We start from the raw sequence: 27,167 nt of genomic DNA, 5'->3' as shown, positions 1-27,167 counted from the left end.
TTGTTTGTAATAGCTCCAAACTGGAAAGAACCTAAATGTCTCCAGTAGGTGAATAAGATTAAACAGGCTGGGGCACATCCATGCCTTGGAACACTACTAAGCAGTGAAAAAGATTGAACTACCAATCCATTGCAACAGCTTGTGGGTCTCAAGGACACTGTAATGAGTGGAAAAAGCCAATCTCAAGAGGCCATGTACTGTATGATTCCATTCATATAACATCTTAGACATGACAATGTTATAGAAAAGGAAAACTGAACAGTGGTTGCTGAGGGCTAAGGATGGTGGGGAGAGGCAGCTGGGCGTGACTACAAAGGGATAGCCCAAGAGGGAGATCTTTATGGTGAGGGAACAGTTCTGTATCCAGATCGCAGTGGTGGTACACAAATCTCCATTTGATAATATGACTTAGAACCATACACACATTGTACCCATGTCAACCTCCTGGTTTTGAGATTGTACTGTCATTATCTAAGATGTAACCATTGGAAGAAACTGGGTAAAGGATACCTGGGGACCTCTCTGTACTATCTTTGTAAATTCCTGTGAATCTATAATTACTTCAACTCAAATTGTTCTTTTTTTAAAAAAAGTGTAAAAGACTGGCATTTTTAGGCACTAGGATGAGAATGTCCTTTGGCAAAACACTTTCTAGAAGGTCATTTGGCAGTATGTTATCAAAAGCCAAATTCAATTCTGCCGTGGATAGAGATTTATCTATAAGCGTGTTCACTGCAATATTAATTATAATGGGGAAAATCAGAAACATCCTAAATGCCCTAACAACAGGGGGTTGATTAAATAATTTATGGTGCCCCTGGTCAATGGAGCAAATGTGTGGCCATTAAAATGATTCGTACATGGGACTTCCCTGGTGGCGCAGTGGTTAAGAATCCGCCTGCCAATGCAGGGGACACAGGTTCGATCCCTGGTTCGGGAAGATCCCACATGCCATGGAGCGACTAAGCCCGTGTGCCACAAACACTGAGCCTGAGTTCTAGAGCCCATGAGCCACAACTACTGAGCCCACGTGCTGCAACTACTGAAGCCCACGTGCCTAGAGCCCGTGCTCCGCAACAAGAGAAGCCACAGCAATAAGAAGCCCACGCACCGCAACGAAGTAGAGCCCCTGCTTGCCGCAACTAGAGAAAGCCCGTGCACAGCAGTGAAGACCCAACGCAGCCAAAAATCAATCAATAAATAAAATTTTAAAAAAAGATTAGTACACATTATATGTGTGTGTGTATGTATGACTAGTATGAATATGTGTTTTCAATATATAGTTGAATGAGGAAAGCAGTTAACAACATATATAAAAAAAACATTCATATAAATGTGTATACATCTGGAGGGCTTCCCTGGTGGCCCAGTGGTTGAGAATCTGTCTGCCAATGCAGGGGACATGGGTTCGAGCCCTGGTCTGGGGAGATCCCACACGCCGCGGAGCAGCTAAGCCTGTGCGCCACAACTACTGAGCCTGCGCGTCTGGAGCCTGTGTTCCGCAACAAGAGAGGCTGCGATAGTGAGAGGCCCGCGCACCGTGATGAAGAGTGGCCGCCACTTGCCACAACTAGAGAAAGCTCTCACACAGAAACGAAGACCCAACACAGCCAAAAAAATAAAAATATACATAAAAAAAGAATATTAAAAAAAATGTATATACATCTGGAAAATCATTCTGTACCGATATGTTGACAATGGGTATCTCTGGGTATCTCAAGTGGAGGTGGCTTTGTTTTCTCTTTGCTTAGCTTCCCTTTCTAGTTTTCCTGTAATGAATATGGATTACGTGTGATATATATATGTATACACACACACTTCAAGAAGCTTCCAGTCTCTTTCACATCCGCCACCCTCACTCTTCTCTCTCTTTTGGTTTAGATGGTGTCGTGCTGGTGGATCCTGAGCTTGTGAAGGGAAAGAGAGGTGAGGCAGAGCTCGTCGTCCTCCGGGGAGCGGTGGTCTGGCTGCGGGAAGGGGGCGTGTGTGTGCAAGGAGGGGCGGGGAAGCTCTGGCACACCCATTCTCTCTGCCAGGCCCTTGCACCCACATTCCCTCATACGATCCTCAGGACACGGGCCCTGTTCCCACCAGAGCTCACTGTCCGCATCTTCCAGATGGAGGTGAAGACTCGGGGAAGCCACTTGTCAGAGGTGGCAGGATAAGGAACGGCAGACAGAGCCCGGAGCCCCAGTCTGCAGGCTCTGCGGACTGCCTGCTTGCCCCGTGTCCTGCCGTTCTATGTCAGGGCAGACTCAAGAGGGCTCCTTTCTGGGTTTATACGAAAAGCGGGGAATTGAGGCTGCGGGAAGGCAGGGTTTTTATGCTGAGCCTGGTGTTCTGGACCACGGCAGCACAGCCCCCTCAAAGATATCTGGCAGTTGCGATGTGTGGCAAGCAATTTGGTACTAATAACAGTTGTGTAGGGAGTTCCCTGGCGGTCGAGTGGTTAGGACTCGGTGCTCTCATTGCCGGGGCCCTGGGTTTGATCCCTCGTCGGGGAACTAAAATCCCATAAGCCGTGCCATGTGGCATGTCAAAAACAAACAAACAAAAACCAGTCGTGTAAACTAAATTGGAACCAAGTTATCCTTATGATAATGTCACTGACTCAGTTCCATTCTAAATATGCCTTTTAGAGTGGTAGCTACCAGCACCCAACAAGGAATTGTTCCTAACCCTGGACGTGCCCATGGAGTATGTCAGTTGTAGGGCCCACAGCATCCAGGGGACGTGGCAGAAACAGGCTGAAAATCGCCCCACTCTGCTGTCTCCAGCTTCCTCCTGGGTACTCTGCTCCTCTCTTACACCAGGCGGAGCCCAGTTCCAGCCCCTACAGCCCATGCCCTTGGCCAGGAACGCGCTGCCTGGAGAGGGAGGCATAAAACCAGGTCATCTCTGGGCACCTTCCTCTTACAAACGTTGAATGAGGGATAAGCAAATGATCAGTGGCTTTTCTGAGCTTAGCGCCGAGGGACAATTACTCTTGAGGCAGACACAGACAAAATCCTCAACCAACAGCTACCAAGGACTTGGGGGGACCACTTCGTGTGGTTTTATTTACCACATTAAGGACAGTTGTAAACAGTCCATCCTCAAAACGTGTAGTTTCATATAATTCTTTTGGTCCACTGGGGGCACAATTTACATCTGTTTAACCACAATTTACATCTGTTTAACCAGTGAATTTTCAGAAGCGCTGATTGATTTAGAGAAAGCTCAATTAAGTTTCTGAGCAGTGTGAAAAGAAGGCTTCCTCTCGGAGTTGGTTTCACCTCTCCACCTGGTCCCTGAGCCCCTGCTCAGTTCCCTCGAGGCCCCGTCCAGCTCAGGCACTCGTCTGTTTTACTCTCTAGCACGGTTTCCCTCTGCTTTTCTTTTTTTTTTTTAAATAAATTAATTTATTTATTTTGGGCTGTGCTGGGTCTTCGTTGCTGCGCACGGGCTTTCTCTCTAGTTGCCACGAGTGGGGGCTGCTCTTCGTTGCGGTGCGTGGGCTTCTCACTGCAGTGGCTTTTCTTGTTTCAGGGCACAGGCTCTAGGCGCACAGGCTTCAGTAGTTGTGGCTCGCGGGCTCTAGAGTGCAGGCCCAGTAGTTGTGGCGCACGGGCTTAGTTGCTCCATGGCATGTGGGATCTTCCCGGACCAGGGCTCAAACCTGTGTCCCCTGCACTGGCAGGCAGATTCTTAACCACTGCGCCACCAGGGAAGCCCTTCCTCTGCTTCTTACCTTCGCTCTCAACTCCATCCAGACCTTCCGCCCTCAGAACCCAAGCGACCTCACACTGTTTAAAAGCCTCCTGAGCTCACTGAACTGGTACATCAAGAGGAGGGGGTGGGAGAATGAGGGAAACAGTAGAGGCAGGAGGCTAAATAATGTGGCTCATGGGAGGAGCCTCCCAGCACTCAGACACTGGCCCTTTCGAGTCATTGACGCAAGCCAGAGGGAAGGGCCAGCTGGGTAGTAAGGTTCTCAGGTCCTTACTGAGATGCTGAAGGTGGGATGTTGAGACTGGTAGGCAGTGTCAGCCCAGGCAGGGGTGCCAAGCCCGCCAACGGGGCAAGCCTACCCCCTCTTGTCTCCCTTCCAGTGTATGTCTCCCTGACCTGCGCCTTCCGGTACGGCCAGGAAGACATCGATGTGATCGGCCTGAAGTTCCGCAGGGACCTGTACTTCTCCCAGGTCCAGCTGTTCCCTCCTGTGGGGGCCTCGGAAACCCTCACGAAGCTACAGGAGAGCCTGATCAAGAAGCTAGGGGAGCACACGTACCCCTTCCTGCTCAAGGTGGGTGACGACTCGACCCTCCACTTCCTCGCATTGCTTCCTTCACCCACCACACCTTATGATGGGATCAGCAGCGAAGGCAAGGGGCCAGAGTAATGACGTCACATTTGCGGGCCTGCAAATTGCACCCTTGGAGGAAATTCTAGATTGCACGGGCTGTGATTGTCTTTTTTTAAGTCCTTGAAAACAGCCTCCCGGCCTTGGAAGGCACCGTTTCAACCTACGGTTTAAATATTTGCCTGCATCCGACCACCTAATTATATGTGCATATTATGCCTTCACTTGCTCGGCTATAAAAAGAAAGAAGTGCCCCTCGGTTGCCTCAAGGAGTTTCTAAGCAGGAAAGAGTCCCTGCGAGACAGGAGACCTTAGTGAAATGAGTCATCCTCTGTAGCCTTGACCAGAGCTCGGTGGGTCACTGTAGAGAAAGCCCTTCGCCCCTCTCATGGCCTGAGTCTCCCCTGATGGAACCTGGCTACCACGGGGCCAACGTTCCTGCCTCTGAAGACTTGGGCCTGAGCTCACTGTCGGGGTAGCTGCTGTCACCCTCTTCACTCGCGTGTTTATGGGTCTTAAGATTATATATTCCTCCAAAGTTATATGGCTCAGGCTTAAAAAGGCAGGAAATTCTGACACAAGCTACAACATGAATGAACCTTGGAAACATTATGCTAAGTGAAATAAGCCAGCCACATAAGGACAAATACTCTGTGATTTCACTTATATGAGGGACCCAGAGGAGTTCGTAGAGACAGGAAGTAGAATGGTGGTCTCCAGGGAACGGGGGAGGATGGAATTGGGTTAATGTTTAATGGGTGTAGAGCTTCAGTTTGGGGTGATGAAAACGTTCTGGAAATGGGTGGTGGGGATCATTGCAGGACAATGGGAACGTGCTCAATGCCACTGAACTGTACACTTAAAATAGTAAGTTTTATTTAGGGATGGATATATTTTTTTTTTTTCTTTTTTTTTTGGCCATGCTATGCAACATGTGGGATGCAGGATCTTAGTTCCCTGACCAGGGATGGGACCTGTGCCCCCTGCATTGGGAGCATGGAGTCTTAATCACTGGACCACCAGGGAAGTCTCTATGTTAGGTATATTTTATAACAGCTTTAAAAAAAAAGCACTTAAAGTTTTGTGGTCCTGGGTGCTCCCATGTGCTGGGACTGGGAGTTTGAAGTGACAGAACCTTTTGGAGATAACATGTCAACATGTATCAAAACCTTAAAAATGTGATTTTGACCTGACCGTTCCCTTTCTAATAGTGTAGCCTATGGAGTGAATGGACTAAAACTGTGCTAAGGTGGCTGAAGGATGTTTATGCAGCCTTGGTGACAGTGGCAACAAAGTAAAGGCCACTTGATGGAGGGCAGCCAACAAAGGAAATGGGCTGAATTCAATGTGGTGTCACGGGGGAATTCCCTGGTGCTCCAGTGTTTAGGACTCTGCTCTCTCACTGCCAAGGGCCCAGGTTCAGTCCCTGGTTGGGGAACTAAGATCCCGGCAAGCCATGCGGCAGGGCCAAAAAAAATAAAAAGTGGTGTTACTGGAGCCTTAAAAATGGTGGTGCAGAACTACATCTCCCAGCATTGAAAATGGTCACACTCATCCTGAGCAGGGTTAGGAGCAGTGATGGGAGCAAACTAGACTGCAGGACACGTGCATCACTTGTCTCATTTCTGTAAAACTAGACAGGCACATACGTGCTTGTGTGAGGCTGACCTGGGACCCTCGGGAGGCTGTGTTCACGCCACTGCGGCTGTTGGGAACAGACGTGAAGATGTTTCCCTTTTTCTTGCTCCTCATCTTCATTCTTCAATTTTTTTTGTTTGTTTGTTTGTTTCGTTTTTTGTGGTACGCGGGCCTCTCACTGTTGCGGTCTCTCCCGTTGTGGAGCACAGGCTCCAGATGCGCAGGCTCAGCGGCCATGGCTCACGGGCCTAGCCGCTCTGCGGCACGTGGGATCCTCCAGGACCGGGGCACGAACCCGTGTCCCCTGCATCGGCAGGCGGACTCTCAACCACTGCGCCACCAGGGAAGCCCCCATTCTTCAATTTTTGTGCGATGAAGGTAGAACACACGTGGAATAACATTCTCTGAAAGAAATGATCTGTTGTTTCTTTCCACAGTTTCCTGACTACTTGCCCTGTTCGGTGATGCTGCAGCCAGCTCCACAAGATGTGGACAAGGTTGGTTCCAGAAGAAATGCCAGGGATTCATTCATACCTTCAAAAGACTTTTTCTTTTTTTTTTTTTTTTGGCTGCGTTGGGTCTTCGTTGCTGCACGCAGGCTTTCTCTAGTCGTGGCGAGCGGGGGCTACTCTTCGTTGGAGTGCGCGGGCTTCTCATTGCGGTGGCTTCTCTTGTTGTGGAGCACGGGATCTAGGTGCACGGGCTTCAGTAGCTGTGGCACACAGGCTCACTAGTTGTGGCACGTGGCCTCAGTAGTTGTGGCGCACGGGCTTTTACTGTGGGAAATTGCAGACATATGCAAAAGTAGAGAGACAGTATAATGAGCGTATCACTTGTCTTCAGCAATTCCTAACCATGAGCAGCCCCGTGAGCGAAATAGTAGGTCTCTCCCCTCGTGGGTCTCACTTGGGGAGAGAAGCAGACAAAAACCAAATAGCAAGTCCCTCTGCAGCCCATCCATGGAGAACAAGAGGCTCGGAGAGCTAAGGGAGGACCTGGTGGTGCTTGTCCGGGGAGCTTAGGGAAGGCCTCTCTGATGGGGCAAAGGAGGGGCCACTCCAGCCTCGGGAGAGCCATCCAGGTGGGCGGGCGCACCATGCACAGTGGGTGCTGCTTGGAGAGCAGGCGGAGCTGGGGTGAAGGGTGGGGGCAGGTCTGAGAGGGGCGGGAGGTGCGGCCAGGTCAGGAAGGGCCTCGTACATGTTTCATGGACTGGGACTTTCTCTGAGCGAGATGGGAGCCGCTGGCGGGCTCTGCACAGTAGGTTCTTTTTTTGTTTTTTTGAATTTTTATTGGAATATCGCTGATTTACAACATGTTAGTTTCTGCTGTACTGCAAAGTGAATCAGTTATCAATATACATATATCCATGACAGAGTACTGAGTAGAGTTGCCTGTGCTGTACAGTAGGTCCTTATTAGTTACCTATTTTATATATAGTAGTGTGTATACGTCAGTCCCAATCTCCCGATTTATCCCTCCCCCCCCCACACACAGAAGGTTCTGACTTGGGTTTGTAGAGGATCCCTCTGGCCACTGAGCTAAGAGTGGGGTTGAGCTCTGAAAGGCGAGAAGCAAAGGGGCCGTGTGTGCAAGAGAGCTGTGACCCCGGTGGACTGGGGACTCTAGGCAGGGAGGGAGGGCAGTGCGGACACGAGGAGAGAGGAAAAGGTGCTGGGGTCCAGGGACTACAGGCCTGAGGGAGTCACGAGGGAAGAAGCTGGAAAATAAAAAGACAGCAAATGAGGGCTGAGAATGGCAGATCGGTACCTGGATTACCGAGGGTCCAGGGCCATGATTTTCAACTTGGGGGTCCTACCCCATTAGTGGTTTGTGAAACCGGTGCGGTGGATCCGAGATGGCATTGAAGAAAGAAAATGGAATGGCATGAAGTGGAACAGCATGGGAGCTCAGAGCACATCGCACACAGCGTAGATAAGCGCTAGTTCACGAGCATTGCTTCACGCATGAGCATCTGTTTACCGGGCCTCGCAGTGAACTTTCCTACTTACCGTGGGCGGTGGCCTGAAACCTTTGAAAGCCACCGGGCCAGGAAAACAGGGGTGTGGGCGGGAAGGTGGAGAAGGCCACTCAATCAGAGTGGGGGACACTATACCAGCCAGAGGGCCACCCTTTCCTCTGTCCCTGGGGAGGAGACATCAGTGCAGCAGGGGCCCTGTGGGCCTCACAGCTGAGGAGGCCTGAGAACTGGGCTAGTATAAAAGGAGAGAGAGGCGTCAAGCATTTCAGAAGGAAGGAACAGCACGTGCCCAGGGTAGACAGGTGGAAGGGCTTGGCTTCTGCAGGGGGCAGCAGGAGGTGGGGGTGGAGGGGGCTGAGCAGAGAGGAGGCGTGGCCAAGAGCTCCAGGTGCTGGAGCGTAACGATGTGTATTTATTTTCAACCCAGGTTTTAGAGTTGTTGCGATTCCACAGTTTTGCAGAACCAGTAAGACTGTGGCTTATGCGCTACTGTCACTCTGTGGGCAGCTGGTGGAGGGCCCATCCCCGGCCTCTGTGCCCTCACCCCTGCCCCGCACACCTCATGTTAACACAACAGAGGAACGAGGTCACGGGGGATTCACTCTGGGGCTGGGGGCTGAAGGGGCCCGCAGATGCATTTGTTCCATCCATGCAACATTTTTTAATCTAGTTAATTTAAAAATAAGGAACCTTCATTCCAAATTCTATTTCCAGCTTCTTTTCAAAAGTTGGGAGAGCTGCCAGCACCGGGTCCCCGTGGCAGCCTGGCCACGCCTGGCTGCAGCGGCAGAGCAGCTGCCCGCTGGCGTAGGGCACTGGAACCCCAGCACAGGCGGCCACGGACCCCTGCCAGCCCTGTGACCACTGCTCCCGCCCCTGCTGTAGGCAGTGGACCATCAGTTACACGCACACAGGGTCACTTCTGAGAAGGACAGCTAAATGGGGGATGGGCTGGCCGCCGTGCAAGGTGGTGAGAGGCTAGGACCGTGCTCTGCAGCTACTGGCGGGGCTCATCCTGCTGGCTGGGGGACCTTCACTGGGGCCTTGGAGCCCGTGGCGCTCTCCTCGAGCTAATGCCACTATTTCATCACTAGCACACTTCCAAAGCTAGTCATAATGGTGCAACTCCGAAAAGGATATGGCCAAGACAGAAAAAGAAGTAGCCACGTAACATCCCCTGCGGGAGCTGTGACCCCCATCCTGGCTCCCGGAAGGGAGGTGCTGACCGCAGCCCTGTCTGTTCTCTTGCCCCTGCAGTGCTGTGGGGTCGACTTCGAGGTCAAAGCCTTTGCCACACAAGGCACAGATACGGAAGAGGACAAAATTCCCAAGAAGTAAGAGTGTAGCTGTGGGAATATGTGAGGGTGTGGGGAAGGGCTGGGGATAAGAGACCGCCCCTCACTTTATGTCCCAGTGGCAGAATCTTCGCACAGGGCCATTGTGGTGGGGTAATGGAGCCTCCCCAGGTCAGGACCGTCAGGATGAACCATCTCCACATGGGGTGGGGGACAATGGCTGACCATTTGGGAGAAAAAAAACAAAAGAAAATGACAGGGGAGTTGGCAACCTCAAGGGCTCATGTAAGTCCTTAAAAGCCTCCAGATCCCCTCTTTCTTTAGTTTTCTTCTTCTTTTGTAATTTCTTTGTTGCAGTAAAATATACATAACATGAAGTTTACCATTTTAACCATTGTCAAGTGTACAATTCAGTGGCATTAAGTACATTCATTACGTTGTGTAATCAGTTACACCACTATCTGCTATCCATACCCCAAGGTATCTATACCCCAAATGCTGTCATCACTCCAAACAGAAACTCTCTGTGCCCATTAGGCAGTGACTTCCATTCCTCCTATACTCTCAGGCTCTGGTGCCCATTTTTCTTGTTCCTGAACAAGGTTTCCAGTTGTGCCCTCAACACTTTCTCTACATACTCAACATTCACACCTATGGACACTTATACCAAACAGCAATAACAGGGCATCACATCTGTAGAGAGTTTTGAAGCCTGTCACATAGGCACACATCCCCACATCAGCTTCACCCGAGAGGAGGCCACGCCGGGGTCCTAACAGAGGGTGAGAGGGACCCTTGGAGAGCTGACTGGTCCACACCACCCACCAGGCCCCGCCCCCCAGACCTGATCCCTCTACTGGTCCATCCTGCATCCATCGGCAGCATCCCTGAGGGATCCCGGCCTGGGGATGGGCAGGGGGACCTGGTAGGCCGTCCTGAGGAGGCCCAGGCTCTGACCCGGGGAACCATCGGTGACTTTTCATCCACAGGAGCTCCGTGCGTTTACTGATCCGGAAGGTACAGCATGCGCCACGAGAGATGGGTCCCCAGCCGCAAAAGGAGGCCTCCTGGCAGTTCTTCATGTCCGACAAGCCCCTGCACCTCGCCGTCGCCCTCAGCAAAGAGGTGACTGTGGAGCCGGCCTGGGGACAGCCTGCCAGGCCCTCTGCTGGGGGTGTGCTGCAGGCAGTCTTGGGGGCAGCGATAGTTAAAGCACCAACATTTGGGGACGACTGGCTTTTTTCATAATTTGGAGCCAGTAAACGTGACCCTTAGGATAGGACCAAACTGGCTTGCATTCCACTCACTGTGGGTCCCGACAACTTGGAGGTGGAGGGTTTCCCATACCCCCAGCCCAGGCTGTCTTTGCCCCCTGTCTGCCCCCAGGGGCCTCTTTACTAGTGTGTCATCAGTGGGTGTGGTGTTAACAAATTGTTCACTTCTGTGCAAACTTAAGTTTGGCAGTAACGGTGAGGGGGTGAGCATGTCGTGTGAAAATCACGGCCGAAAAAGGTGAAACTGGCCAAGGCCGTCTCTGGTCGACAAGAGTCGTGCACACACATTGCCAGCAGACTGTGTGTGTGTGTTACTTCACACACACAAGTGGTGTAACTTGCACGCACACGCAAGGACATGAGCACCTGGGCTAGATCGCGCAGAGTCACTGCTGGGCAAGCTCTACCTCTGGGCTTCCCCACTGATTTCCCCTCATTTCACTTATTCTGCCCCCAATAACCTCATGATTCCACTCAACACCCCCGGGGCTAACTCTGCGTGAACCTCAGGACTCGGGCGTTGGGGCCGGAGGCCCCATCATCCGCCTCAGCCTCCCACAGAGGGGGTAGAACCTGCTCCAGACCCTTCTCCACAGGAAACGTGATGCCATCACCCTGTCTTCCTTGAAAGTGTGGGCATTCAGCCACTTTTATTCCAGTTAAAGGACTGAGATGAATTTAACAAGATATGGCCACACTCTCTTCCCCTTTTCTGACGTATCTGCTGACTTCTTCAGCTCTATTACCATGGGGAACCCATTCCTGTGACTGTGACCGTGACCAATAATACAGAGAAGACGGTGAAGAAGATTAAAGTGCTAGGTAGGACCTTCTGCTCGAACCCGGACAGCAGAGTCTTCCAGGTTCCCAATCTAGTCATATTTCCCAAGGGTCTCTCCTCTGGTCAGTAAGGCCCCCTGGGGCCTTGGAACTGCCCGTTTGTCTCTGTCGTCACACGGCAGGACCTTAGAGGAGGAAGGTATCCTCTCCTGCAGCCTCGTGCCCAGCTTAGGGTTGTCTTCTGTCCTGGGACAGCATCCCCGACAGGGCATCTTCCCGTCCTTCCTTGTCACGCCTTCCTTGAGGGGCCCCTGTGCCAGGTCTCGGGGTAAGTGCGGGAGGAGTTTTCTTTCTGCACAGTGTAGTGGGGAGTCCTGGCCTGGGAACTCTGGGCTCCCCTGTGGGCTCGAGCTGTGCACGTCCTCTTGGAATTTAGCAGGCAGCCACAGCAGTGTTCCCGGACTACCTTCCCAGGTTTCGTTAGGTACTGATTGATCACACTGGACATGCTTTGTAAGTGGTAATCCCTACGTCACTGCTACTGTTGCGTCGCCGTGATGTGGTGGCCAAGCCTCCTGAACGCTCAGGAGATGCGCCTCCCGCTTGCTGGTCCTAAACACTTCCTCAGCTCAAAGGACGTCAAAGTGCACGGGATGCTCCTAGATCTTGGTCTTATATGGGTGATGTAAAAAAGACACGATAAAATGACCTTGGAGGGAGACCTCTCTGTTCACTTCTCCCTCAGACACTCGATGGCTGAGACAGAGTTAGACTCACAGTGTGTTAGGGTGACCAACCATCCTGGGTTGACCAGGACCAAGGACGCAGGACTTTCAATGCTAAAATGGGGCCAGTCCCAGGCAGACCAGGATGGTTGGTCACCCTAAGTGCCGTATACCACGTTCCTCTTTCCCTCTTATCCATCATAGAGAAGACTCAGGAATTTGCTGCATACATACTAAAAAATTCTAGATTTTTCTTGATGCTAATATACATGCTTACTTTATGGCTTTGTTTTTATGTTGGTTTAAGTTCCTATGCCTTTAAGTCTTTGTAGGACCTGGCGTTATTTGTTTAGCATGTTGTATGTAGTGTCAATACAGTATTCCACAAAGCAGTAGGATTGAGAAAGTATCATTTGATACTTAAATTTTAAATTATTTCTCAAAGTTTTATGAATCCTAACATCGAAGCCCCTAATTTTTGAAAGAAGCTGTTGAATTTCTGAAGCAAGATGTTAAGAACTTTCTATAGGCTGAGTACTGTGCTGAGTGCTTCACACAAATTGTTTTTCTGATTCTCAAATTTGATTTTAATGGAGATTAAAAATCATCTTTTTAATCATCACAACAACCATATAAGTTAGATGCAATTATCATTCTCATTTTGCTGATGGGGAAATTGAGGCTTAGAGGAGCTCAGTAATTACCCCACAGCAGATGGCTAAGCTGGGATGTGAACCCAAGCGGTCTGGCCCCAGAGCCCACCTTCCTATTCACCATGCTACACCCACAAATCAACCCTGTGCTGCCTCCACGTGGTTTCTAGCTTGGACACCCGAAGGATATGCTCACTGAATAAGATAGAGAAGGTTGGAAGGGAGTGTATTTGGGGAAAGAGAGCACATGGTGAGTTTTGGGACACCGGGAGATTGTGTGTTTTGGAAGGATACCCACAGATGTGCCCTGAGCTCAGCAGGGAGGATGAGTCTCCCAGGAGGTGCAGTTTTAGGAGACTGGCTCATGGGTAGTGTTGACACAGAGCAGGTTATTGGTGAATGGAAGTGGCCTGAGGACAGAACAGAAATCTCAGCCTTAAAGCCGAGCCTGAGAGGTGCACTCAAATGGCCGTTAGGGAAGACCAACCATGTCCCCTGGAAGGCACCACGCAGGACTCCGCACCGAGTCACCCTACCCTGTCCCCCTTTGCAGTGGAACAAGTGGCCAACGTGGTTCTCTACTCGAGTGATTATTACATCAAGCCGGTGGCCATGGAGGAAACACAGTGAGTAGTGGGTTGGGTTTCTATTTCCTGGGCGGCTCCAGCTTCTTGGTCAAGTTCCCATTTTGGTCATCGCTGAAGACGGAAGTAGAATGGTCAGCTAGCTCCCCAGCTTTCCACTTCCTTCCCCTGTTCTCACTTCAAGGACTGCAAAGAAAGTTAGCATCTTGATCCTGTGCTCGCTAACAAGAACTCCGAGAGCTGGGTCAAGCTAAGGAATGATGGAGAGGAGAGAAATAAAGGCTGAAATGTCACAGTGGGAATGTCTAGAACTTTCTATTGATCCTTGAATAAGTGGGTAGGAATTTGATACTGTTTCTGCCCCCAGAGCAGAAAATCAAATGACCTGTCAGCCCAGTCAAGGGTTCCCTATCTTTTGATCTTCTCCATAACTTGAAAATCTGATACCAGTGACAACTGGATTAGGATGATATATCAGTTCTCAGCCACTTGTTGTTAGTGACTTTTCTCCCTTCATTAGAGTAAAAAACAAATGGGAGGATTTCCCAGGTGGTCCAGTGGCTAAGACTCCGTGCTCCCAGTGCAGGGGGCCCGGGTTTGATCCCTGGTCGGAGAACTAGATCCCACATGCTGCAGCTAATAGTTCACATGCTGCAACTAAAGATCCTGCGGGCCGCAACTAAGTTCCAGCACAGCCAAATAAATTTTTTAAAAAAAAGATATTAAAAACAAATGGGAACCCTGTGATGGCTTCTTCATGGTGGAGCGAGAGATCTCACCAGTTTTGCTTTGTGCTAGGCGGTCAGGTTCATGAGGCACACAGGCTTCTGGGGATTATGCCTTCCCCCAGAGAGGATTGCTTGGGAAGGTTTTTTCCTAAGCATTGTTGTATGCAAAAAATATTATCACGGTTAGAGGAAGGAGGGTTCGGGGAGCGGGGTGAGGAAAGACAGCTGATTCAGCAAGATAACATTACATGATATTTAAAAGGCGACTTCAGGATAAACTGTTACTTAAAGCAGATCCTGACCTAAGTTGACTTATAGGTCTAGAGAGGAGAGAGGAAGGAAAGAACCATAACTCACTGACTGTCTCCTTGGGGCCAGGCCTGGGGTCTACTCTACCTTTTAGGCTGTGTCCTCGAACATCCTTGTGTCCTGGGCGTCTTCCTGGCTCACCTTTTGGCACGCGCCCAACAATGATAGGAGAAACTGGTCCCCAGCTGAGTTTTCCCCTACTGTACCCCATTACCTGGGCCTCTTTACGGCTCTTGGATACATTTGGCATCAAGGACTCCCAGAAAACTGGGAACCATCCTCGGATACCCTCAGAAGGGTGGGAGGCAGGGAGGTTGAAAGTGGGGCGTCTGGGGCCCTGGTGGGCAGGCCTCCTGGGAACCAGGCCAGACCTGACACCCAAGCTGCTGCCCACCATCCAGTCCCAATCCCAAAGGCGCTGGGAAGTGGCCGGGCGGGACTTTGGCCCCAGGCCTTGGCATAGGCCTTCGGCAAGGGCTGCTGCGGGAAAGGCCATCGTCCAAGCCCCATCCCGGGGGCCCCTTCCTACTACAGCTACCTTTCCAGTGTAATTTGTGCTTCTGTCACTCTGCTGCCCAAACTAAGCTCATTAAGAGAAGTTCTACCAGGGCCCAGATGCAGGGATGTGGGCCACCTTGGGCTCAGGCAGGGTTCTGCATGCCCGGGGGCCTCCTGTGTGCACTTGGAGGCCAGGGAAGACACAGCCGCCTTCAACTCCCCAGGGAGATGGAGGAGGGGACCCGTTCCGAGGGTGGCAGTGGGACTCCCCGTCTGTTACAGAGCAGGCTGGGGAAAGGGCCCGAGGCTGGCTCCTGGACAGTGTTTTCAGGGCCCTGGCTGGGCACAAGGACAGAGGGTGTGCCAGGAGCACGGACACGGCTCGCCTGGGCTCTGGGGTCGGAGAGGGCAGGCAGCTGCATGGCGGCTGTGGGCACAGGCCAGGGGTCAGCACGTGGGTGAGTGGCAGAGCCAACTCTCCAGCCTCAGATGCTGTTCGGTGAGCCGGGATGCTGCCCAGCCTGGGGAGACCGCGCTGCTCTGCCCCCAGCTGCACCCAGGCCCACAGAGCCGCCCAGTCTGAACAGCCCACAGTGGAGGACCCGGCCCTTCTCGCGCCCCTCCTCCCTGGGCACACGCTGAAACCTCCCGACAGTGACGGCTCCCAGCCTGGGCTTGTTGCTGGCACTGGCCAGTTGGCCCTGCAGCCCACTGCGTGGTTCACGAAGCCTCAGGAGGAGACTGGGTGTGGTCCCTGACTCTTGGGCCAGTCTCACTTCACCCCACAAGACATTCTAGAAATTCAGCAATCAGAACAGGCTGAGGGACTTGAGAAACGTCCTAACGTTGCTGCCAGCCTGTTTTGAGACGTCACTAATGCTGTTCTTCTCACAAGGCAAAGGCACAGGCACCTGGACTGTCTTTCCCATGAGTCGCAGGGAACGTGGGTTCTAGAAAATGCTTGACGGCACACAGGGTCTCGTGGGGGCGAAGGTGGCTTCAAGGCTGTAAGAGCAGCCAGCTAAATCTGCTCTCTGTGTCTCTTCCTGCAGGGAAAAGGTACCACCAAACAGCACCTTGACCACGACGCTGACCCTGCTGCCCTTGCTGGCTAACAACCTCGAGAGAAAGGGCATCGCCCTGGACGGGAAAATCAAGCACGAGGACACGAACCTTGCCTCTAGCACCATGTGAGCCCCGAGACTCAGTGCTGCGGTGGCGCTGGTCTACGCCCCCTCCTCGTCCCAGCCCTGGGCTCGCGGCCTGCACACGCAGCCTGGTGGCAAAGCGCGTGCTCGGGGCCCCGGGGCCCCAAGCAGGGACCCCACTCCCACCCCTGGTGTGACACAGTGGCTACAGCTCTGGACCTTGTGCTGAGCCCCAACACCCCTGCTTGCTGTCTGGGCCACCCTGGGCAGATAACTGGAGCTGTCTTGAGAACCTCAGTTTTCCCGTCTGTAAAGTGTGGGAGCGACAGCTCCTCAGAGAGAGGTTTTGAGGGTTATGTGAGACAGTCCATGTAAAATGTGGTGCCTGGCACACAGTAAGTGCTCCAGAAATGTCAGCTATTACCTTCAAAATCATCATTAGCTAGTGTAGAGCCCTGAGCATACGAACTGAGTGCCCCAGCTGGCTCCATGAATGATGGAAAGGTCGTTTATGCATTTCCATCAGGAAAGGTAAAAACAGGAGGTCCTGAGGGCTACAGAGGTCAGTTCAATTTAAATGAAAATAAGCACTGATATGCTGACCCTGCTCAGAGAACCATGGCCGAACTGAGCCAGCAGATCTAGTAAAAACTAGAATGAAGCTTCTACGTCAAATAGCCCTGTCACTCCTCACCATCCTCCGGGGCTTCCATTCCCAGCGGTGTGTCTGCTGGCGAGCCCTGAGGGTTTGGGGTAGGAGCTGCCACCCAGGCTCGGGCCCTTCGCTGCCATCTCCCCCTCCACCCCTGTGTGTTCCAAGGCCCCAGCAATCAGCTCCAGGCAATGCCATCGAGAAGAGCTCTCGCGTTTGCCCTCCCTGCCCCCGTAGCTCCGAGACGAACAGCGGGGTCAGCGAACGTTGGGCAGAAAGCAGGATCTTGGGAGTCAAAGGATTTTCTGAGGTTGATTTGCCAGTTGGTGTGTTAGATTCTAAAGCACATCTGTGATGCTCTGGGAGAGGGCCGAGCAGGGAGTTTGATGCCCTAGATCCGTGAACTCGAGGGCAAAGGAATCACGACATCCACAGCGGCGCACTGCGTTTGTAAAGATCTTTTGTGGTTCATGGAGTATTTTATAAACATGCCAGTCTCTCCATGCTTTTGTGAGGAAGGTGAATTTATACTCATTTCACAGATAAGGAAATTGAGGTTCCACCAGAATGAGAGCTTCAGCCAAGGTCACCGGGTCAGTTAATGGCAGAGCAAAGCCCACCCCGAATCCCGAGCCCCCCTTTCACCCAGCGTCAGGGCTGCCTTCCAGCGCCCCAGACAGTGAGGACACAGCAGAGCCTGGATGACGCAGTGGGGAGAGGTGGGGTTGATTCACCCGGTTTTTGCTTCCCGCTTCTCCCCTCCCTGCATTCTTCTGTTTTTCTTTTCTGTTTGAGCAGCATAAAGGAGGGCATAGACAAGACCGTCATGGGGATCCTGGTGTCTTACCAGATCAAGGTGAAGCTCACGGTGTCAGGGTGAGTGTCCAGCTCCAGCACTCTGCCTGCTCTATCTTGGCCGTCAGTAGTCTGAATGGTTTCATTCCTGAGTGACTGGGAGACAGAAGCAAGAAAAGTCCACAAATTCTATCGATTACATAGCAGAGTTTTAGAGAGACTCTATTTGTCTAGTTTCACAATTCTACCTGATATAACATTACGGGGGAAAAGGTAGAAAAGCAGACTACGAAACACGTGCACTATTGGTACCACGTGGCAAAAATGGGTGTGCCTGTGCTCACATATGGAAGCTGATATAAAACAGGAGAATCAGTTGAGCGTCTGATTGTACTTTGGAAAAGACTGGCGGCTGTGAAATGAACTCGCAGGGCATCCTGGTTCACCTGCCTCTCAGGAGGCGTCTATCCATGACGGAAAGGGCCTGCCTTTCCTCCCCAACGAGCAATCACAGGACTGGGGAGTCTCCTTTTCATACAAGAGCATGACTGTCTCAGAGTTCTGAGGAAATGGTTTCCCATCTTTTTTGAAATCAATTTCTTTCCATTTAAAAATCTTATCAGAAGGGAAAAACTCGACTTCTCATTTTCCTTTTCAAATTCCATTGCCAGAGGCTCTGGCCTTGTACCTTGATCAGCCTTCGGTAGTTCAGCCATCAAAGCAAATCCATGTGTATATTCCATAGGGCTCAGGAGGTGAAGAGTTCCCCAAATTTTGGTTGGGGCAACAAAGTAGAACGTGGGTTGATTCTGCAAATTTCGTTAACACAGTGTGTGTAGCTGTGTTTCTCAAAGTGCATAGTGTTTTCTTTCATCTTCTCTGAGAGGATCTAAAACAGGGTCGAGTGCAGCGGTCAAGGTAAGTGATCAGCAGGTAGTTCACCGTGACCTTTGTGGCCCAGAGAGAAATTCTGGACCGAGGTTTATTCTTGAACATTAGGGCTTGAACCTATGTAATTCCTCTTTTTAACTAACCCACTTGAGAAAGAGATGAAATCACAAGTAGAGAGGAATAGCTGAGTTGGCTGTTAGGGGTGCGAAGATCCTGAAAGTTGTGAGTGAGGAACATGGCGGGCACGTGTCCAGCCTCTGAATAACGGCAAGTAAGGTTGTGTTACCACTGTGGAGAGTCACCACAGCCCTGTTTGCTTTTGTGTTTCCTAGCCTCCTGGGAGACCTCACCTCCAGGTAAACCCCTTCATCTTCCTTCTCTGCTTGATTCTCTGCTTGATTCCAAGATATCAAAGGGGACAAACCGGGGCTTCAAAACAGTGACAGTGAAGTCTGGTTTCCCGGCTCTCATGCTCAGAGGTCTTAGGAGATGATGCCCCTAACACCCTGCAGACCTTGGTGTGAGGTTGGGGATGTTCCTTTGAGACCGTAGCTGGGCCTGCACCTGGGTGAGGACACACACATACACGCACACTCAGAAAACTGGCACACTCCTTGCAGCTGCCCGTGTGTGTGTGTGGGGGAAATATACATAACGTGAAGTTTACCATTTTACCCTTTTAAAAGTGTACAGTTCAGTGGCATCAGGGACATTCACAGTGTTGTGCCACTGTCACCACTCTCTAGCTCCTGTACACTTTTCCCATCCCAAAAGGAAACCCCTTACCTATTATGCCGTCTCTCCCATTCTCCCCTCTCCCTCATCCCTGGCAACCACTAACCTGCTTGCTAGCTCTGTAGATTTGCCTAATCTGGACATGTTATATGAATGGAATCAGGCAATATTTGTGCTTTTGTGGCTGGTTTGTTTCTTCCCTTGACATCACGTCTGCAAGGTCCACGTTGTAGCACGTGTCAGCACTTCATTCCTTCTTATGGCTGAGAGATACTCCATGGTATGGATGGACCACGTTTTGGTTGGTGGACATTTGGGTTGTTTCCACCTGTGGGCGATTGTGATTAGTGAGAGCAGCCATTTAAATCATGCACAAAGAGGCAGCAGGTAAGACAAGTCTGAGGCAGGTACTGTCCTTACATATTCCTTCACCGACTCTTATCACCTCCCCTCACATGGAGCCCAGGCTGTGCCTTCTCTCCTAGACCCCAGCCATATTCGGGTCCACCAGGAGCACCTTAGCAGCAGAAGTGCTTTGACCGAAGCAGTAACCCCAGGGCGGGAGGTGATGGGTCCTGGGTGAAACAAGGAGTAACCCTTGTTTCCCACACCCCTTTCCATTCTTCCTGTGCCTAGATTTCCCTTCCACCCCTTCCTGACTCCTCGCCTTCCTTTTTTTAAAATTTATTTATTTATTTTCGGCTGTATTGGGTCTTTGTTGCGGTGCACGGGCTCCTCACTGCGGTGGCTTCTCTTGTTGCAGAGCACCGGCTCTAGGCGTGTGGGCTTCAGTAGTTGTAGCACGCGGGCTCAGTAGTTGTGGTGCACAGGCTTAGTTGCTCCGTGGCATGTGGGCTCTTCCCAGACCAGGGCTGAAACCCGTGTCCCCTGCATTGGCAGGCGGATTCTTAACCACTGCGCCACCAGGGAAGCCCTGTTGCCTTCCTTTTTTAATATAAATTCCAAGTCGCCTCGAAGCCCTTTAGCCTCTGGAGTTGGGTAGACCGTGCTCATCCCTGTTCTGCTCTCTGCAGAGGGACTGTGTGCGGCCTTAACACAGATTTAACACGTAAAAAGTAGTTACATTTTGCAAAGGATATTTTTCAAAGCTATCCTTATTCTCCAGGATTTCACCTCTTCTCTACCTATAATATCATGTCCCTGAAACTAATAACCAGGAGGAAGGGGGACCTAAAAATCCTAGCCGCCTCAGCTTCTCGCAAGTGGAGTTTCTAGACCACATTCCAGGGAATACATTTAAAATTCCTTCTTGACCACTTCCTGATTTCTGCTTTGTTTTGTTTTGACTCTCACTGAGTCCTCTTTCAGCTGGGGCCTGGGGACCTTTCACGAAGCTCTGCAACCCCAGCTCCCAGCTCTTGGCTGTGCGTTTACAATTGTGTGCGTGTTCTCACCGCTCTGCATCCTTCTTTCTTTCTAGTGAAGTGACCGCTGACGTGCCGTTCCGCCTCATGCACCCCCAGTCTGAGGACCCAGGTCAGTCTTGCGTTATCTTGCCTTTTTCTAGTCCTTTACCACTCACAGATTTATTACGTACTCACTGCTAGTCTTCCTTGACCGCATATCTGAGCACAGGCAGGGCCAGGTGGCCGAGGTTCCAGGCCACCTTCAAGTGCCTGGGCCCCCCTCCCAGAAATGAGTGCTCGGCTACTAGGTCCTGGGCCGGGTGGCTTGTCCACTTCCAGTGAGTGTGTGGAGGACGTAGCATCCCTGCTTGGGTGCGGGTTGTCTCGTTTGGTTTTATCAGGAATGATTTAAAAGCAGAAGCTTTGCTGTGAACAGACACGGATTCTTTTTTTTTTTTTTTTTTTAGTGTTTTTGTCCTTGTGATGAGAAGTCTTAGGATCTACTCTCTCTTTTTTTAAAAAAGAATTTATTTATTTGGCTGCGTCTGGTCTTCGCTGCGGCATGTGGGATCTTTTAGTTGCGGCATGCATGCGGGATCTAGTTCCCTGACCAGGTGATCGAACCCGGGCCACCTGCTTTGGGAGTGCGGAGTCTTAACCGCTGGACCCCCAGGGAAGTCCCCAGACCTGGATTTAGATTTAAATAAAATTTGAGTGAAAAGTAAATTTGACAAAAAAAAAAAAAAAAAAGTAAATTTGACAGCCTGAGGCTTTTGCATTTCATTTGGAAGCATTAATAGGAATTTAGAAGATGATGAGTATTTCTGACAATGGCAGTTATGATGAGAATACAGAAAATACTGGAAAAGAGGGTCGGGCTGGGTTCCTAATACCTTGGCTCCTTTGAATTGTAAATCCGTTGGCTCTTGTATGGATGTTAAAAGTACATTAAGTAATGGTTGTACAGCTCTGTGAGCAAACTAAAACCCATGGGCCTGTACGTGTAAATAGGTAAATTGTATGATATTTGAATTAGATCTTAATACAGCTCTTTTAAAAGGGATAAATGAAGCAGCAAAAATAATGTAGGTGCAATCTCAGAAATTCTGAGGAAAAATTCTCCTCTGTGTGTTAAGGTGGCTTAGTTGGCAGGAAAGAAAAATGGACCTGTCTGGATGAGAACCCTCCCGAGTTATAGTAATTAAGAACATTTTAAGTAAAAGTGGTATAAACAAGCAGGGTTTTTTTTCTTATATTTTATAAAGAGCTTTTCTGTGTTTTTAATGAAATGGCATTTAAACATTAGAATGAGCCCCATATTCATTTTGGCTTTGTCTCAAAACTATTTTGTCTCAAAGTGTCTCTTCCAAATATTTTAGATTCAAATACTCAAAACTTCTGGAAGTTTGACAAAAACTTCCCTTGGGGGAAAAATACAGTCTAACCATATTTTTTTTTATTCATTTATGCTTGTATCATTAAAATACTATTTTTAACTACGTGAGATTGAGACACATTCTGGTCCCTTTCAAGGACATTCTAAAAGGCTATTTTAAAACTATGACTGGAGGAGATGTCATAGTTTGTGTCAGATCATTTTCTGGCCCCGTGAACAGACTTTATGACTTCACTTGGGGGAAGTGGAGTGATTCCTTTTCTGGGTATGACATTTTCATGTTCCAGTCATTATGGCCCTCATGTTGAACATATCATAACATCAAGGCTAAACCAATGATCTTTTATACTGTGAGATTTGGGGGAGAAAGGACAAATCACACCATGGCCTCAAAATTTTGATTTCCAGAGGTTTATGAGTCCCAAGTTTCATTCACAGATGCATGCTCACATCTTACCTGCCTGGTCCCCGGTGCCCCGAGTTGAGACGGGTAGATGCTAAGCAGAGAAAGCATAAGTTGGAGTTAAGAAACCCTGCCAGGGCCAGGGGCCAAGTAATTTGTATGTAATAAGTTCTGGAGAAATGCTACCAGAACTTATTACATACAAGGGTTGGGGGGGGTCCAGGATGCTTCTTGCCCAGGGTCATTTTGATGAGTCAGCCTCTCTGTAGGTCCCCTGTGGTTAGCAGCCCACACAGACACTTCCCTCCTGGTACTGCCTTCCAGACAGGCACAAGAGATAAGGGCAGTGGCTCAGCCCCGCCACAAGCTCCCCCAAACCCCCTGGAGCTGTGTAGCCTCACTTAGTTCTTCCTGGCTCACCATGGTGGGTGGTGAGGCGATTACACTAGGACTTTACTAGGTGGGCAGCAGAAAGCTAAAAACAAAAACAAGGGGCTTCCCTGGTGGTGCAGTGGTTAGGAATCCGCCTGCCAGTGCAGGGGACACGGGTTTGATCCCTGGTCCGGGAAGATCCCACATGCCGCAGAGCAACTAAGCCCGTGCGCCACAACTACTGAGCCTGCGCTCTAGAGCCCGTGCTCCACAACAAGAGAAGCCACCGCAATGAGAAGCCCATGCCTCACCACGAAGAGTAGCCCCTGCTCGCCGCAACTAGAGAAAGCCCGTGTGTAGCAACAAAGACCCAACGCTGCCAAATAAATAAATAAGAAAAAATAATTAAAAAAAACAAAAACAAAAAGCAGAAAACCTCACAAAGAATTAGCAATAACCCTGGGTCTGCAAAATATATGTGAAAATCTAACCCACTCCCCGCACCCGCCCCCTACCCCAAGATCAATGTGTTAAGAGAGAAGTCAAACTCCCTGAGGGGCCAGGGAGTGGTTCTCAAGCTTTAGTCACCCCCTTCCCCCACTGGAGTACTAGTTCAATGTCAAGTCCCAGGACTCACCCCTAGAGAGCTGGACCGTGGAAGTCTGGGTTGTAACAGCTCCTGGGGACTCTGATCTGGACAGGGTCCAAAGGGCACATAGGGAGAAAGGCTTAGAAAGGAGAAGCACAACATCAGAGGGGCTGAGGCTAATCAGGGAAAGGGTCCTAGAGGCGAGGTTGTGGCTGATTCCGTCTGGGGAGGTGAAGGTTGTGGTGGCAACTTTTAGAGGAAGTGATGGTTAAAAATGCAGGGAGAAAGGCCCTCCGAGTGGGAAATGGCAAAGAAGCAGGAATTACACGCCATTCTCATGAAATGCATATATCTAGGCCTTTTATTCCTCCACCTATAAAGTGACCTAACAAAGGAAGAAAATTTCCGGTAGACAGGATTTATGCTAATAGATCTCTCTCTCCTTTCTTCCATGCTCACAGATAAGACCAAGAAAAGGTGAGTCCTGCTTGGTGTTATCCCGTTCTGTGACCTCCTTCTCCACAACCCTAATGTGACCCCTCACAGTTGTTTTTGGTTTTTATTTTTTTGTAATGCAAGTGCCTGACTTAAGCTTTGATTGCCAAGACATCCTCTTCCAAGAGGCATCCACTCGAATAAACACATTGCCAGCCACCAGACTCGATCAGAGCCAGGCCGGCTCTCCCTCTCCTTTGTTTTAGAGTTTGGTTGATTTCAATAGCAGATCATTTGAGCCACTTGTTTTTTGTCTTTCTGCACTTTAAATTCCTGCTCTTCTGTTTTAAATTCACCAATAAAGAGTGAGCCCTTGAAACCCTAGGCCCCCACCTCCAACCCCAGTAAAGGCAGAACCCCAGGCCTGTGCGGTGTGCTCTCCCTCACTACCCACGACCTCGCTGTGTGGCCCCAGGTATATGCTGTGTAATTTCCAGGTCCTGTAAGTAATAAACCTTTATTTTCTAAAAGTTTCTGGATGGTTGTTGCTGAAGGGCATCTTGCAGTCGTAACAGGAACCACAAGGGCCAGTCCAACCACAACAGTGGTTATTGATAGGCTGAGATCTGCACAAGACAAGCGCAAACCCCGTTTTGGGTCTTTCCATACACGCCCCATGCTCTCAATACCGGCGCAGGGCCTGGCTTTCCTTTTGCTCTCTAGTACCAGGACATGCACACACGCATACACACACGCGCACACACGCACACATTCACATATACACACACAGTTATTCCGGGCATGTATGTCTACTCTGTGGGTTCCTTCATTTTCTCTGATTTTTGTTTGTTAAAGAGATTTTACTTGGAAAACTATGAGGAGAATGGCATTGTCCTGTGTTCCATCACGTAGGAAAATCTTGATCGGTTCCTGTGTTGCAAAAGGGAGATCAAAGATCTTGTTTTCCTCAAGATCTCATTGAAAGCTTCAAAGAACATGCCATGATTGCCATGATCAAAGTTCTTTGTTTCATTTTAGTTTCCAGGATGAAAATTTGGTTTTTGAGGAGTTTGCTCGCCAAAATCTGAAAGATGGAAGAGAAGTTAAGGAAGAGAAGACAGACCAGGAGGCGGCTGTGGATGAGTGAAGAGGCCGGCTCAGGACTCGGGAAATGGGGTCGTTAGCAGCATGGTAGCAGTGCCCCACAGTTAGCCCTTTAGTTATGCTAAATACCAAAGTGCGGGTCTTCTTCACAGAAATAAAGTTTGTCTCTTCTGTCCTGGTTGTGAGTCAGGCTGACTTGTTGGGGAAGCTGAGTGACGTCAACAGCACGCAAGCTGCAGCCTTGAGGGGCCCTGAGTCTGGGCAGGGGGGAGGGCAGCATCTAGAAAGGAGACCCATCAAGGCGAGAAGCCATCCTGAAATCAATGCACTCACTTGAAGGGGCCTGGTGTGTCCCGGGCTTTCTCCAGGACCCCTGGGGTAAGCTGTTTCCCTGGAAACTTGGAGGGGGAGCAGTGTGTCTAATGACCTGAGCAATCCTAGCTCCAGGGCACCCAAAGAGCCTCCCAAGAGAAACAGGGCAGTGGACACATGTGGGTAAAAACACTCTTCATCTCTGATTTAACTTTTGGGTCTAAGTCCTGTTTGAGCTCTGGGCTGTTGGTTGTTTCCATTGAATGCAAACAATGAACTGCGAGTTGGCTGGTTTAAAGGGGAAAAAAAGGAATGCATTGGAAGGACCTCAGAGTGGCTCAGAGAACTGACTTAAAGGAAGAATCTCCAGTTGCCACACCTGGGCTGGGTGGAAATCAGAGAAGGTTCGGGGTCCCAGCCCAGGAACTCAGGGTCCTGCCCTCTGGGGTGGCCATTCACCTGGTGGTGGCTCAGAACAAAACGCTCCTAGTCTCTGAGCCTCTGGTTCCCGTGTGCCGTTTCTGGGCAGGAGAATCTGGCCCAGCTTCGGTCAGGGAATCAGTGCCCTGGGGCCAACAATGGCAGAGCCCGGCCCCGGGAATGGGTTGTCCCAGAAGAGGGAGTTCACTGTGAATCAGACAGGCTTCTTGTTTAGACTGTCTTCATCGAGATTGGGCATAGAAGCGGTTGGGGGAAAGGATGCTTACGTCCGGGAGTAAAGGAGGAGACGTAACGGAGGTGATGCCAGGGCCCTGTCCTTTGCAGAGTCCCCTTCTTGGCCCATGGTACCCCGGCCCTGGCAGAGAGGCTGAATGGCTCTCTTGGTGGCCACGGAGGGGCTTGGGGGATGTGTAGGCTCTGGTCCATGTCTCAAGGGAATAGGATGAAAGGGGGTTGGAGAGTTCTGTACACAGGGCTCACAGGAGGTACGAGGGTGAATGGGAGGGGGCATGTGTGGGCTGGACACTCGGGGTCAGGTCTCCAGGACAAACAGCAGTGGCGGAGGGCCAGACACAGTGTGGGTTCCATGCATATGAAGGCTCCCACATTTGGGTTTGTTCAGCAGGATTCCAGGCTGGTTTGTGTCCTGGGGACTGGGGTTTAGACCGGAGGCTCCACTTGGGAACCTTGGACAGGATCCCATACACACAGAGCAAGGTCTGAACTCGAGTGTTGGATATGAGGCATTCTGATATTGACAGGGGTGAGGATTCATTTCTGGAGGAGGAAGACTGATAATAACAATACAGGCACGGGGCTTCCCTGGCTGTCCGGTGGTTAAGACTCTGCACTTCCAGCGCAGGGGGCACGGGTTCCATCCCTGGTCAGGGAACTGAGATCCTGCAGGCTGCGTGATGCGGCCAAAAAAAAATTAAGAAAAAAATACAGGCGAAAAGCTGTGGGTTTGCAGGGTAAGACACGATTTTCCCATCGGCAGGCTTCCACTCCAGCCACACCCCTCTCTCAGGATACTCAGGGAGGGCGGCATGCTCCTCTGGGAATCTGAGCCCGTCTGCTGCCCTCCTACCCCACAAGCCCACAGGTTGGCTGTGGTTGGCTCCCGCCCGAGATGCCGGGCAAGCCAGGGACTTGGGAGTCTGCCTGGCAGGGCCCGGTGAGAGGATCAGCCAGTTGGTTCCTGCATTGCTTGACCCCAGGATATCCTAAGTCAGGGTGGGCAGGAATAGGTCAGACCTTTGTGCGGGTGTGAGAGCCAGAGAGAAGAGCTGGAAGGCCAGTCCCTGGAGAGCAGAGGTCAGGACAGCCCTGGCCCTCCAGGTTATTCTGGTACCAAAACGCCTGGCTTTCGCGTGCTGGCTAGTTTACGATCTGCAGCTGGCCGCCCCTACAAGGGCGTGCGGGTGTGAGCAGGAAGTGAGCAGCCGCTGCCCCGAACGGGACATGGAACCTCAGCTCAGCTGGGCCTGCGCACTAGAGGCGTTGTGTCTGCTCTGGCGTCGGAAGGCAGGATGTCCCGTGTGCAGGTTGGAGGTGCAGCCCAGGGTTTTCTAGGTAGGTGCAGTGGGAGAAACAGGGTGCAAAGGAGCTGAGGGTGCTGCATGGAGAAAGCGGCAGCTGAGAACTTGGGGCAAAGTTCTGCAACCTGCAACCAAAGGAGAAGTAGGGGTCCCTGCTATTTCCTGGGCACCTGCCTTGTGCT

General features: G+C 50.8%; 1 protein-coding gene across 1 annotated transcript in view; it reads left to right on the top strand.

Moving 5' to 3' along the window:
• The window catches only part of SAG (S-antigen visual arrestin), a 30,497-nt gene extending 5,628 nt beyond the window's left edge, over positions 1 to 24,869 (top strand). Inside the window, exons 3-15 of the mRNA XM_067740193.1 lie at positions 1,882 to 1,926; positions 4,092 to 4,285; positions 6,418 to 6,477; positions 9,219 to 9,295; positions 10,246 to 10,381; positions 11,268 to 11,352; positions 13,242 to 13,314; positions 15,860 to 15,997; positions 17,406 to 17,483; positions 18,626 to 18,649; positions 20,470 to 20,525; positions 23,617 to 23,632; positions 24,629 to 24,869. Of these exons, the coding sequence (XP_067596294.1) occupies positions 1,882 to 1,926; positions 4,092 to 4,285; positions 6,418 to 6,477; positions 9,219 to 9,295; positions 10,246 to 10,381; positions 11,268 to 11,352; positions 13,242 to 13,314; positions 15,860 to 15,997; positions 17,406 to 17,483; positions 18,626 to 18,649; positions 20,470 to 20,525; positions 23,617 to 23,632; positions 24,629 to 24,737 (1,091 nt within the window). The 3' untranslated portion in view covers positions 24,738 to 24,869. The remainder of the gene's footprint in view (positions 1 to 1,881; positions 1,927 to 4,091; positions 4,286 to 6,417; positions 6,478 to 9,218; positions 9,296 to 10,245; positions 10,382 to 11,267; positions 11,353 to 13,241; positions 13,315 to 15,859; positions 15,998 to 17,405; positions 17,484 to 18,625; positions 18,650 to 20,469; positions 20,526 to 23,616; positions 23,633 to 24,628) is intronic.
• The last annotated feature ends 2,298 nt before the right edge of the window (positions 24,870 to 27,167 follow it).

This window comes from Pseudorca crassidens, chromosome 6 (assembly GCF_039906515.1).
Source record: "Pseudorca crassidens isolate mPseCra1 chromosome 6, mPseCra1.hap1, whole genome shotgun sequence".
NCBI lineage: Eukaryota > Metazoa > Chordata > Mammalia > Artiodactyla > Delphinidae > Pseudorca > Pseudorca crassidens.
This window is presented reverse-complemented; position numbering and strand designations above follow the sequence as displayed.